The sequence below is a fragment of the Microtus pennsylvanicus genome, chromosome 20 (assembly GCF_037038515.1).
Source record: "Microtus pennsylvanicus isolate mMicPen1 chromosome 20, mMicPen1.hap1, whole genome shotgun sequence".
In the NCBI taxonomy this organism is placed as follows: Eukaryota; Metazoa; Chordata; class Mammalia; order Rodentia; family Cricetidae; genus Microtus; species Microtus pennsylvanicus.
In genome coordinates this window covers 27,521,796-27,536,724 of record NC_134598.1, presented here as the reverse complement: position 1 = coordinate 27,536,724, position 14,929 = coordinate 27,521,796, and the positions used below count along the sequence as shown (strand labels likewise).

General features: G+C 38.7%; 1 protein-coding gene across 1 annotated transcript; it reads left to right on the top strand.

The window, feature by feature from the left end:
* Positions 1–13,068: 13,068 nt before the first annotated feature.
* Positions 13,069–13,544, top strand: LOC142838662 (large ribosomal subunit protein eL22). The gene has a single exon (XM_075954219.1). It carries the CDS (start codon positions 13,076–13,078, stop codon positions 13,460–13,462), a length of 387 nt encoding a protein of 128 aa, XP_075810334.1. The 5' UTR covers positions 13,069–13,075; the 3' UTR covers positions 13,463–13,544.
* The last annotated feature ends 1,385 nt before the right edge of the window (positions 13,545–14,929 follow it).

Genomic DNA, 14,929 nt, shown 5'->3' with positions numbered 1-14,929 from the left:
TCTTCTGCATTGCTGATTTATAATTCTAGGATTCTTTGCACAGGACCTCAAGTTGAAGTGTAAATTAACTTTTAAAAACTGAGGTATGTTCTGTAAAAACTGTCCTAAATACTTTTTTTCAGAAAGAAGATGAGACTAGGATTTGAACCCCGAGAAGGGAGAAAAGCTCAAATTCAGGATGTTAGAAAAATTTCTGTGCTATGGAGGTTTGTGGGATGAAGACGGTCTGTATGGGTGGATAGCTGGTGGAAACATTCCGGAGTGGGGCTTAAAGGTTAAGGAATGATCTGTAACTACAGTCTTACCAAGTGGTGCCTTTACAGGTCTTTCTGCTTGCCTTTCAGATGTTGAATTGTATCTCATTTCCATGGCATCTTTAAAATTCTGAGCCAAAGCAACCTTTCATTTGCAATTTATGCTCCTTCTTGAAGTAATAAATCTTGCTATGCCGGTGGCGAAATAATCATATTACTTTTCTCCATTGCAGTTTTACTTCATTCTATTGTTTTGATTTAGTAGAAAGTTATATGGCCAACTTGTATAAGAAGCCCCAGTTGATACTTAAACATAGCATCCTAGAGGTCGATGCAATCTTAGCTTCAGTAATAAAATATGAATTTCTAATTACTTTGGGATATACATTAGCAAACATATGCCACCAGGTATAAACAATCATGTCAATACTAAGTGAAGAGTCCCTAATGACTCTGAGTTAAAAGAAGATGGTTCACACGTACTGTGTCCATAAGAGGCATTACATGGCTGTCTTTTATTTCATAATCACAGCTTTGTGAGGATTTTTTATTAATAGAGATATGAGGTGAAAAAGAATGTGAGCTCACATTATAGGTTTTCATGCTCTATCAAGAATGTTGGAATTGCAATTTTGTGGTATTCTATCCCAGAGGGCATAGCATGGATAATATAGCCAATGGATAAAATTAGGCAATATAAGTCTTCTCCACCAAGTACTCCTAAACGAGAAGTAGAAAAATGAAGCCCAAAAGATTTGTGAACAGGGGTTAAAAGTTTGTGAGGATTGCTATTTAATGACTTGAGAATTTCCCAATTGGAAATAAAATGACAGAAAATTACACAGGCTTTGCCATTCGAAATGTATTGAGATTATGAAGGCAGCTTAGTTCCAAGGTTGATCCTGCAAAAAAAAAAAAATAGTCCAATTGTGCAATACACCATGAAACAATTTGTCAGTTAACTAAACGTTAATTGATAAATTTTACTAACAAATTAACAATTTGCTAATTGATTATGAACTCATTTTGCAATTACCAGAAAGTTTCTTCTCCAACTACCTATAGCATGCTTAATGACATCAAGGACAATGGGACTATGGTGGCAGAAGGACATGACCCTTCAGCTGGAACAAATATTTTCTACCACACTTAGTGCCCATTTACAATGAACAAATAGCCACTGTAATTAGACTTCCATCAAAGGGTGTATCTTTGTGTAAAGTTATTTTCTGAAACTCCATTAATCTCAGAAAGAGCTACTTATCATTTTCCATTAAAATAGGTGCCTTGCAAGTTGTGCAGTTGTTTCTTTATTGATCTGACTTCTGCAGGCTCTGCTGAAGAATACATTTGGATACTGTAACCGTTTTCTACCTCCAGCCAAGTGCTTCCACAGACTATGTAACAATGGGCTGAAAGAGATGAGATTCACTACTTTACTGCTCTGACACGTTTTGTTTGACTACTTTTTCTTTCATTTGCAAACACATATGCAAATGTATTTTAAGTACAAATGTTAAACAGGCAACAGAGTTAGAACCAAAGATAACCCTCATTTCCAAAGGGTTTCTAAATCCTGGGAATTTCTTCTTTCAAACAAACAAAGCATGTAAAATTACATTTAATAATTCATTTTTCTCTATTAAAATTAAATATATTTAAAACTTCCATTCTAACATATGTCTTGTGTCTTGCCTACTTTAAACTCCTATCTCATCTTAATTCAAACTGGCTCCATTTCAAGTGCTGAAGAATCAACCTCTTGTAACTCAGGGCTGCTGTATTGGAAATGTTGAAGAATATACAGGGAAAATGTGGCAGAGAACAAATTTGCAATGCATGGTGGATCATAGTGGCTGAACAATTCCAAGTATCTTCACCTGAGAGACTAATGGGTTTCCGGCTGCAAAAATAGTTTATCATGTTAGGGGAGCGGTCTTATGCATAGAATCTATTTTAACCACTCTATGATCAATTGCTCTGTTTGGTTTAGGGGAAAATACAAATCATAAGATTTAATTGGAAGCAGAAATTAATTTTTTTGGACCACACCCAAGAGAGCTCTCCCATATCCTTAAAGCCAGAACAGGGACTTGTAACTCAGGCTGAGTTAACCATGTGGATTTCCCTAGGTCCCTAGGAGTCAGCACATGAAACACTGAAACATTAAAAACAAACAAACAAACAAACAAAAAACAGTCACGGAGTGCTTGAATGTACTTGCATAAGTAACCCAGAATGGAAGCAAGGACTGCTTGACAGAGGTCTTATGTTCACAGTACCATTCGAACTAGACGATCTCTGCTTTTGTCGATGTCATTAAAATGGCCATTTTTTTTTTCGAGACAGGGTTTCTCTGTGGTTTTGGAGCCTGTCCTGGAACTAGCTCTTGTAGACCAGGCTGGTCTCGAACTCACAGAGATCCGCCTGCCTCTGCCTCCCGAGTGCTGGGATTAAAGGCGTGCGCCACCACTGCCCGGCTGGCTATTTTTTTTTTAAATTGAGCCTGCTCATTTCATTTCAGGTTTTCCCTTGAGTCTCTGAATTCTAGATGTGTGTGATCACAGGGTTTCCCTACTTTTCAGGCACGGTTCCTAGACTCCACATAGTGAGGAAAATTTCACTAATTTCTCACTTTGTTGTAAGAATAGTTTATTATTTTTCTTCCTTTATCTTTGACTGCCTGTAGGAATCAGAGTCATGGCTATTATAAATCTCAAACCAGATATAGTCCCTGTACTGGCAAATTCACATCATTAAACTTGGTATGAATTCATAGAAACCTTTTAACTTCTCTGACTTAAGAATAAATAGCTCTAAGGAAATTAAGAAGATAGACAGCTAAAAATATCCCAGGATGTTATCTGTGGCCCATTTTACCCATACTTTGCCACATTAGCTATAGCACTTGCCTTCAGCCATTGGAGCTTTTCTTTTTTCTTTGGAATTTTGTTGCTTTTTTCTTTTCTGGGGCTATTTGTATTTTTCTCCCTTTCTCTTTACTTTATTGCGATTGGCCAATGAGCTGATCAGCATTGTCTCAATCTAGTGTTTTCCGGTCCCACACAGTTATTGTTAGTCTAAGACCGATGCCAGGTAGGTTTTCACTTACTCAGGCATTACCTAAGCTTGCAACAATTCATCTTTCTAGATGGAAAATCTAGGCTTTGCAACCACATCATAGTTACATTCTCGTGGCACCATCTGTCAGAGCTCTTGTTGACACAGAACTCTCATTTTCATGAGTTTCTCTATTGTTCAGGACTCGGCCCTCTAGTCAGCAAGGGTATGTTATCCATCTCCAATGTCTCCAAAATGCCACACACATAAACAGTCGCTAGTTACAGTAGACACGATCAAGAAGAGGGATGAAGGACAGCAATAATGCCTAACTATTGAATGGTGATTTCCTTTCAGACTCTTTTGGCTACCAGCCCCGCACAAGGAATTTGTCTGTGACCATGATCCAGTTTTTCTAGTTTCTGATCATGTTGGTTTGCTTTCTTTCCTCCCCCCTCTTTCAATCCCTATCCATCTTCATCTATTTGAGGGTCTGGTTATTCCTTTTCTATTTCTACATCCCCATTTAAAACATCTTTTCAGACCTTACAGTGAGAAATAAACCTTTTCTTCTTTGTAGAATCCTCCTAGGCCTTGTCCTCAGGGTTCACACATCTAAAACAGAATACCAAGGTATTTTTCCAAACAAATGATAGCTTTCTTTCCTATGGGAAATTCTGAGCCAGCCGGTAACATTGCAATTTATTTATCCTGCCACCCTTGCTTAAAGAATAAATCAGTGACGGTACATGGGGATGTAACTTCTCTAGGGAAAGGCATGTGTGACAAGGCAGAAATATTGCAATATGATTTTTCCTTAAAGGTGTTGATTATGTTGATGTGCAGAACCCGGGTGCCTTGATACACAGGATGCTGTTAAAGAAGACTGGATTCAGGGTATTTGTAAAAACACATTTCTTTCTATTCATTATGTATTCCCATGTTATTCAGAAATGCTACTTCTCCCAAACTTGGATAACTGTATTTGGGTTACACTTAGGTCTTCTCCGCTAGTTTTTATTTCCTTATTATTCTTTGAAATATATTCATTTGCTTCTACAAGCAAAGCAGGTGGTCTTCTAAAAATAGAGTGATGGGTAGGAAATTAAATGATGACAGAGGATCTTAGCCACACCAGGGCCATTGCAGTTAAATCATGTTGCTGGCTGATTGAAATTGTATCTTATCCCTGTGGTCAATGACTCTAATACATATATCTTTGTCGATTTGCTGTACTCGAACAGGCCAACTATATATTAATCCAAATGATTTGGAAACCCTGGCTTCAGTATTAAGCAGTATATCCTGACGAAGACGCCACTGAGGCCCAGGTCCTTTTCAAGAGCTACAGAAAAGATGCCAAGGAACTTGTGAACAATGCTGCTCTTGTTCTTGGAGTCAGCATTCAAGGCACAGTAAAACAACATTAAATATTGATGAGAACTATGCTTATCTTCTATGCACATAGTATTTGAGTTACATATGTGCATATGCATACATTTATGACTTGGTATGGATATATGTGTGTGTGTGTGTGTGTGTGTGTGTGTGTGTGTGTGTGTGTGTGATATACATGACAACTAGTCACTGTTCTGTCTCTCCAGCCCCAAGCAGGAACACTAAACTCTTTGCTAATCTGTATTCTGCACCTGTAGCACGCACATACCATCTTTGAGAAACTGAAACCTCTTTATCCTGATCCATTCTCAGGGCAGCTCTCTGAACTCCTTCAGTAGCTTCTTAGAGTTCAATCCTCCAAGAACCTGACTGAGGGTTACACTAACACAAAGCCATACCAATAATCCTCTTCTCCCTCCTTCTTCTTAAAACAAAAATTATGTTCTGATTTGAATGAGAAACGTCCCCCGCCCCCCCACCACAGATTCAGGTATTTGAACACTTGGTCTGAAGTTGGTGGCACTAAAGGGAGATGGTGCACAGCAGTCAGAGGAAATTTGCCACTGGGGGTGGCTTTGAGAGTTTGTAGCCTCGATTCATTCCCAGTGTTCTTTCTCTGTTCTGTGTTTGTGGTTCAAGTTGTGATTTCCTAGCTCTCCTGCTCTCGCTGACTTCTGCTGTGCCTCTACCACCTTATGGACTCTGGCTGGAATCAAGAGCCAAAGTAAGTCTTTCTTCTCCTAGTCACTTTGGGTCACTGTGTTTTACCACAATAAAAATAATACAACTGAGCGGCATTATTATTATTATTTGAGTATGTGTGAGTTTGTGTGAGTGTGTGTGTGTGTGTGTTTGAGTGCAAGTATCTGTGTGTCATAGTGTAAATTTGTAATAGGGAGGACAACATTTAGAAGTCATTTCTTTCCTTCCACCCTGGACGTTAGGGCTCAAAATGAGCTTGCCAGGCATGGATGGCATCTATCCTTGCTGAGCTCTCTCTTTCGATTTTGATGCCCGAATTTTAATTTGTTCCCCTCTCAGGGCTAACTAGTGTCAACCAAGAGATCTCATGGTTCTGTTTCTAGAGTGGTTTGTAGCTGACTTACATACCTTGTCAGAACATCCCATTTTCCTTCACTCCATCTTTTTTTTTTTTTATGGTGAGCAGCTGTGAAAATGCCCCATCCAATTCTCTCCTTCGTTCCCTTGTTGATCATATTTCCCTCCAGATCTCATCCTTTGCTGTAGCTTCTAACTGCAGTTTCTAAACTCGCTTGAGGGAGATGTGGAGGCTGGCTTCCACTCTGGCAGAGGCGGACTGACTTATGGTGAGACAGAGATCGTCAATAATCCATTTTCATCTTCCCCATGATGATTGCGACAGGGATGAGAACTTCTGTTTTTCAGTTTTGAAAATTTGATTGCCGAGATATAGTAAAAATGAATTGCAGTGTGTCTAAACTCCTGGTTACGCTTACTGAATCCAAACATTGCCACACGCTTGTGATAGAATGTTGGCACCAAGTCCCACTTTCTTTACAGTGCATACATTCTTGCTTTATTTCAAACTCTTCAAATTCATTCTCAAAAAGACTTTGTTTCATAATATCAATTGCCTCCAGTAAGGACCACAACACAGAGCAAACATAAATGAAGTATATTTGGAGGATTTAGGCAAGAGTCACTGTATTTTTCATCAATATGGTATGTTTTATTAATTATTCGACCGTTTCATACAACATATTTTGATCATATTGACTTCAATTTCTCCACATAATTCTTTCCAGATCCACCACCACTTACCCACTCTTCAATTTCTTGTCCACCTGTTTGTTATTTTTTTAAAAATAAATAACTGAGTGCAATTTGTGCTGCCAATATGCTTGTGAATATGAGACTTCCACTAGAGCATGGTAGACCCATCAGGGTCATTCTCTCCAAATAAACTGACTCTTTCTCTATTGTCCAGAGCTCCTCAGTTAAGGTAGAGGTTCATAAAACCCTTCTTCCCCCATATTAGAATGTTGACTGGCTTGATCTTGTTCAGGTCTCATGCAGACAACCACAACTGCTGTGGGATTATGAAGTCAGGGGTCCTCTCTTATCCAGAAGATATTCCTTGGCTCTGATCCTGACCCAACATCTGGTAGTGTTGATGTTATAGGTGTCCTGTTTATGGCTGAGCATACACTGGCACTTATTCTCTGGGTTCTGACCAATTGTAAGTTTCTGAAATAAGTGCACAAAAGATCTTTTCTAGCATGGTCCAAGAGCTGCACTGATGTATGGGTATAGAGACAAAGATTTGGAGGACAGATTGATACTCTGGGAATTGGTTTTGATATGTATGCAGTTATGTGGGCACAAATGCGTCACAGGCAAATGAAGGGAGGATTCATGAAGTTATTAAATATGATCATAAATGCATATTTCCCACAAGTTCTCTTACACACAGAGAGAGAGAGAGACACAGAGAGAGAGAGAGAGAAAGAGAGAAAGAAAGAGAGAGATTCACATCAAGAAGAATATAGCTGAAATAAAAATGTTGACATTGGGTTTATCTGCATTACTTAAATAGCATCTACATTCCTATTTCTCAAACTTCTCAGTTTTCTTTGGCAATAATTTTATAATGCATCTCCAACTGTCTTCAAGGATCTTCCATATCTTTTTTTAAAAATATGGAAAAATATCTCTGCAGATGAAATAGTGATACTCACATCTTGCAATCAACTATTCTGTAATTAGATTTAAGGCTCATACAACACGAGAATAATAATGCCTAGTACTAGGGACCTAGTCAGCTGTTGACACTTTACTAGACCAGTATAGTTCCTAACTATATCCTAACAGTATCCTTCTACTCACAGATAAAATAGCTCTCCTCCCTCACCAAAAAAATAATCTCTTGATAGCAATTGGAGAAATTACAGAAAACCCCAGTGGACAAAATGCAGATATCAACAGATTGTGGAAAACTCATCACCACAGAGATATCTTCAACACAACTCCTGCACCTAAAAACTCAAGGAATATAGTGAAAGAGGCATCTGAGAGATTAGAGATTGTGAGATCCAGAGAACCAGGAAGTCTGCTGTGAGACTGTGTCTCTCCAGCGTTTTGCTTCCTGAATGAGACCTGAAAAATGAGCTTTCATATCTTCAGGAGACTGCTGAAGCTTGGTGCTAGCGAACACTAAGGAGTAAAGTCTGTCAGCCTACCTCAGCCTTGTTTGCAAGATTCCTGTTCCTTCTCCTGTTAACCTTCGAGCCTGGGTAACTTTCAAAAGGGTTTCCATTGATAATCTAAGTAAAAATGGGCTCCTGGAATTGCATCAGAATTCTTTCATCATACGGTAAATAAGGTATTTATTAGGCAATTCCTTTTCATGTTTTGAATACAGATATATCCTTTAAAGGTCACACAAATGCATGATTTTAGTTTTTGAACAGTTTACTGAAATTCAATGGTAGGATATTAAGAAATAGCCCAGGAAGTCACATAAAAATTAACATGTCAGCATCCTTTACTTTATAATAAGCTCCAAACCACCTCCTGGAAACTAAGATGATTTTATATTTTCTTGTAAGAAGCAGAGCTGATACTGAGACACAGTGACCACACACACTCGCACACAGGCTCAAGCACACAGATAAGTGCACACACACGCTCTTATACATACAGACACAGACACATGCGGCACACTTGCCTATGTACACAGGCACTCGCATACACTTACATACAGGCACACAAGATGCTCATGTACATCTCATGCATGCACCCACCCTTGCGTACATGCACACAAAGATGCACACACTCACCTACATGCACACACACACACACAAATTAATCATTACTTAATTACCGAAACTCAGAGAAAATCTACTTCCCCCGATGGGTTTTGATTGATCCAGGATAACCTGATGATGCTTATTATTGTAAGTATCTCTCGAAGTACAGTTACACACAGACAGTTTCATTTCAAATGGATCAAGGACCTCAACATAAAGCCAGCCACACTGAACCTCACAGAAGAGAAAGTGGGAAGTACATTTGAATGCATCGGCACAGGAGACCAGTTCCTAAGTATATCCTCATTAGCACAGACACTGAGAGAATCAATTAATAAATGAGAACTCTTGAAACTGAAAAGCTTCTGCGAAGCGAAGGACATGGTCAACAAGACAAAACAGCAGCTTACAGAATGGGAAAAAAATCTTCACCCCCCCCCCCCACATCAGGCAGAGGTCTGATCTCCAAAATATACAAGAAATTGGTCATCAAAGAACAAATAACACAATTAAAAAAAATGGAGTACAGACCTAAACAGAAATCTCTCAACAGAAGAATCTAAAAGGGCTAAAAGACACTTAAGGAAATGCTTAACATCCTTAGCCACCAGAGAAATGCAAATCAAAACAACTCTGAGATTTCATCTTACACCTGTAAGAATGGCCAAGTTAAAAAAAAAAAACACTGATAACAATTTTTGCAGGAGATGATGTGGGGTAAAGGGAACACTCCTGTATTGCTGGTGGGAGTGCAAGTTGGTACAGCTTCTTTGGATATCTGTATGGTGATTTCTCAGAAAATTAGGAAACAACCTTCTTCAAGACCCAGCAATACCACTTTTGAGTATTTACTCAAAGCATGCTTAATCGTACCAGAAAGACATGTGGTATACTATGTTCATAGTAGCATTATTTGTCACAGCCAGAACCTGGAAGTAACCTAAATGCCCCCCACCGAAGAATGGATATGGAAAATGTGGTACATTTACACAATGGAGTACCACACAGCAGAAAAAATAATGACATTTTGAAAATTTCAGGAAAATGGATGGAGCTAGAAAACATCATATTGAGTGAGGTAACCCAGACCAAGAAAGACATATAACATGTACTCACTCATAAGTGGGTTTTAGACATAAAGCAAAGAAAACCAGCCTACAATTCACAATCCCAGAGAACCTAGACAACAATGAAGACTGTAAGAGAGAAATACATAAATCTAATCTACATAGGATGTAGTAAAAGACAAGATCTCCTGAGTTAATTGGAAGCGTGGGGATCATGGGAGAGGGTTGAAGGGGAGGAGAGAAAAAATGTATAAGTCAATAAAGTCAAGTTAAAAAAATTAACAGTTAAACAGTTAAACCCCAATCAGTATAACCTGACTATGTGCACAGCATAAAGCATCTCTGGACACTCAATCTCCAGAACGAATTCCCATGTCTGCTGATGAATTCTTTAAGAATGGGATTTGTTTTGCCTAATTGTTACCTAACACTTTACTTTTGTTGATGATCACAAAGTTGGGGTAATCAGTACAGTACATTTCTGTTGAGAATAATCTATCAGAATTCTGTATCCTGCCATGGTCTCTCCGTGTTACTGGTCAAGCAAGCCATCTGTAAAGAATGCATCCCTTCCCTACTTACACATTCTCCCCTGGATGTGTTTCTTCTGTTTCATCGCTAGATGCTTCTCTACTCTTCTATTTGCTCTTCTCTTCACGATCTTATTGCTGCTATCTATCTTCTCGCACGGGCACATTTCTCTCCCATTATTCCCCCTGCTTTGAGAATAAGCACAGTCCATTAAACCTTAGCACCTAGCTTATCTGGCCTCTTCTATTTTCACTCTCAATGGAGAACATTGAGTTTTTTTTTTTTTGCTTGAATTGCAAACTGTAGGAAATGTCTTCACATCTACCTTGTTAATCTTTTTTTTTTTTTTTTTTTTTTTTTGATTTTCGAGACAGGGTTTCTCTGTAGTTTTTGGTTCCTGTCCTGGAACTAGCTCTTGTAGACCAGGCTGGCCTTGAACTCATAGAGATCCGCCTGCCTCTGCCTCCTGAGTGCTGGGATTAAAGGCATGCGCCACCACTGCCCGGCTCCTTGTTAGTCTTTTAAAGTATTTTTGCAATTGCCATTAATTATTATTTTTATAGATAATGATTTTGTATAAACATAGAAATACTTCCAAACTCGTACAAATAGCAAAGTGAGGTGAGATTTGAATCTGTGTGCATTTAATCTTAATGTCTATACTATTGGCTGCATCATAGTGTTTCATTCAACCAAAAGCTTAATATTAGTTCATCATGGACATTACATGGTATTTGGCATCTCAATAGAGACATACCGTTCCTACAGAGATATTAACGTATGCAAGCAATCTAGATTACAAAAGATTTCTGTCATATCAATAGTCATTATGAGGGAGCAGATAGTCAAGCTAGCAGTTTGTTGTTTTGAATGTCATCACCTGTCAAATCATGGAAAGATTTGGGACTTAGGCATGACAACTGGCATCCTGTTCATAGCTATGGTTTGTTAAAATTAATTGTGTAGTTTGTTTTCTTGCCAAGAGCTTATAATTCGGAAAACACAGCGTTTCTTTCGGGGTGATGAGTGTCAACATGCTGCCTGGTAACACTAGGTTTTAAAATAGGTGTGGGATGAACTGTTTCCCGAAGGGTTTTAGGTGATTTTAATTTGCCTTTTTTTTTTAATTGCCATTAAGGGACCAGCGGCACCTGTGGGTTTTGAGAAATTTAAAAACTACCTGCTGAGCAAGGCTTGTAATTTAAACTATGGAAACATATAGCTAAATAAGTTTTGTCAAGTGGAATGAAAAAGTGAATTGCTGAGTCTTGAAATTCAGAAAAAATAGCTTAGAATCTATGGTAGATATTAAATTATTTGGACAATCCAATACTAATTTTGGCCAACCATATAACCATTTGTATTTTCTGATTTGTGAAACTTGAAGAGACAAAAATGAATAAATATCCAAATAATAAATAAAACAATTTTCTTCAAAACGAAGTAATTCTCCTTCTAATACAGTTAAACTTAAAATCAGGAACAACTTGGGCCACATGAACTAATTTATTGGCTGATCGCTAGTTCAATGTAAGATTTGATGTTTCATTGAAATTTTATTGGCATAATTGAAACATTAAAGAAGAATAGAGATTTTTCACATTCTTTATAATCTAAATATATAGATCTTTCATTTATAATTTTAAACATTTCTTCCCCAATAGTTACGGGCATTCCTTGCTGTTCTTTGGTTCATCTCCTATGGCAGTCCTTTGTAGTTTTGTTGACTAAACTTAACCATGTGACTACTAATAGTATCTACTAAGGACAGCTAGTGCTAAGTAAATAAATAAACATAAATACAAATTAAAAATGGGCTGTAGAGGTGACTCAGTGGGAAAGAACGTTTGTTGCTCTTGCAGAACAGCCAGGCTAGATTCCAGGCTACATGGGGAAGTGTGGTGTCCAACACCTTGACTTGACGTGGGGCAGTGAGGGAATGAAGAAAGAAAAGATGTTTAAGAGATGATAGACATGTGGACACAGAAAAACTAGGGTCAGGTGGGCTGTGTAGACTCTGATGAAGTAACAGTGACCAAGTGGCTAATGCAGAACCTCTGGGGAAATGGGGTTAGCTAGTGCTGGCAAAAGATCTCTGTAGGTAAATCCTCTCAAGCTCTCCCAGGGAAGAAAGCTGCAACTGCTGGCTTTCACACACATTGCTGACATTTGTGTTCGGACTAAAGAAGGCTTTGCCATGTCTCTGTTCCTTATCTTGGAGCGGGACGAGGCTATGCCTTCCTGTGGGTTTGAGGCACTGGTCTTTAACATGATCATGCCCTAGTTTCTATATCTCCCCACCGAAGAAGGCTCAAATCTACCTATAACTCCAGTTCCAAAGGAAATTTGCTGGTATCTGCAGGCACCTTTATGCATGTGGAACACACAATATATTTGCAGGCAAACATATAGGAAAGAATAACTAAATGGATATTGCAATCCAGAGACATGGCTTTCTTTTCACTAAAGCCTTTGTTTTTACTAAATGTTTACTGCAACATAGAAAATGACCTGTTCTCTATTAGCTGAGACATTGTCTGAAGGACCATCACAGAGAAACATCAAAATATAACTCAAGAAATAGATAAAATACTTTCTTATGAAAAGTGTAGAGTCTCTGAGAACTCAGCCAAGTTAGCTTTATCATTTCAATCTTTGACTTCAAGAAATGCTGTTGTTCCTGGAAAGTGATGGGGGAGACAAGAGTGTGCAGCTCCAGAATGCTTATCTTTAAGGAAATCATTTAGAAATTGCAAATATTTTGTGGTGCCTTTGGATCCCAAATATGTCACTGATTATAAAGGAGAAAAGTAGATACTTGTAGCTAAAGAACTGTATGTGCTAGTCAGCAAAGTGAAGGTGGAAGAACTGCATATAAGCATGGTTAATAGAGAACACAGTTTTTTATCATCAATATATCAGAACAAGTACATCATCTCAATATTTAAATATATGAGCGAGCTCCTCTGCCGCCATGGCGCCCGTGAAAAAGCTTGTGGTGAAGGGGGGCAAAAAAAAGAAGCAGGTTTTGAAGTTCACCCTTGATTGCACCCACCCTGTAGAAGATGGGATCATGGACGCTGCTAATTTCGAGCAGTTCCTCCAGGAGAGAATCAAGGTGAACGGCAAAGCTGGGAATCTCGGCGGAGGGGTTGTGACCATCGAACGGAGCAAGAGCAAGATCACTGTCACTTCCGAGGTGCCTTTCTCCAAAAGGTATTTGAAATATCTCACCAAAAAATATTTGAAGAAGAACAATCTCCGAGACTGGTTGCGTGTTGTCGCCAACAGCAAAGAGAGCTATGAGCTGCGTTACTTCCAGATTAACCAGGATGAAGAGGAGGAGGAGGATGAGGATTAAGACGCATTGGTCTGGAATGTTTTGTATTAATTCATAAATAAAATTTAGGAACAAAAAAAAATAAAAAATAAAAAATAATAAATATATGAGCGGATTATGAGGAATTTCTTAAATTCAATCATTACATCAATTCTCATTAACAGTACTTGTTTCTAATGTGAAGATGGTTTCACATTTTACTAAATGTTTTATTTGATTTTATTTTAACACCCCCCCCCGGGTGTGTGCTTTGTATGACTGAAACACTTTTGTGTCTGTTGTCTATGGATGCCAGGAGAGAAGTCAGAATATCTGGAACTGGTGTTACAGACAGTTGTGAACTACATTTTGTGGGTGCTGGGAGTTGAACCCAGGACCTCTGAAAGAGCATTTAGTGGTTTTAACTGCTGAGACATCTCCCCAGCTTTCAACATTTTTTTCTATTCACTTTTCTACAAACACATTAATATCCAAAATTCTACATAGAGCGTTTTTTTAATTAATTAATTTATTTATTAAAGATTTCTGTCTCTTCCCCGCCACCACCTCCCATTTCCCTCCCCCTCCCCCAATCAAGTCCCTCTCCCTCCTCAGCCCGAAGAGCAATCAGGGTTCCCTGCCCTGTGGGAAGTCCAAGGAACCCCCACCTCCATCCAGGTCTAGTAAGTTGAGCATCCAAACTGCCTAGGCTCCTACAAAGCCAGTACGTGCAGTAAGATCAGAAACCCATTGCTATTGTTCTTGAGTTCTCAGAGAGGAGTGTTTTTAAACATATTTTATTTTGTCAAATGTATGGATTATTGACCAACTGTTTAATTAGTTCATTAATCTTTTCTGTACTTTATATATATATGTATATATATATATGTACTACATATTTCATTTAGAAGGTCCTTTATGAGTTTATTTTCAGTTCTAAATTTAATCAATGCCTTATTTCTTTGCTGTGGTAAGATACCACGACCAAGGCTATTTGCAGAGGAACTGCTTTGGGGCTTACAGCTCCAGAGGGATAGGAATCCATTGTAGTTGGCAGCATGGCAGTAGGCAGGCATACACTGGAGCAATAGCTGAAAGCTCATATCATGAGACATGGCCATGAAGCAGCAGCCAGAGGGAGAGGGAGAAGGAGAGGGAAAGGGAAAGGGAGAAACAGCAAGAGAGAGAGAGAGAGAGAGAGAGAGAGAGAGAGAGAGAGAGAGAGAGAGAGGAGAGAGAGAGAGACTGAAAATGGTTTGATGGTGTGACCCTTGAAACTTGAAAGCATGACCCAGTCACACACCTCCTCCAACAAGCATACACCTCCTAATCCTTCCCAAACAAGTCCACCAGCTGGAGACTAAGCATTTAAATACATGAGCCTATGGGGGTGATTTTCTCATTCCAATCACCACAATCAAGATAACTTAGTTAACCAAACTTCCTGTGTATTAGTGAGATTTCCCCATGAACTAGCATATCTGTTACAATCTTTACAAACTTAGAGTA

Bases quoted from the DNA above. Each gene is read 5' to 3' on its own strand.
- LOC142838662 (XM_075954219.1), top strand. From the start codon at position 13,076: ATGGCGCCCGTGAAAAAGCTTGTGGTGAAGGGGGGCAAAAAAAAGAAG.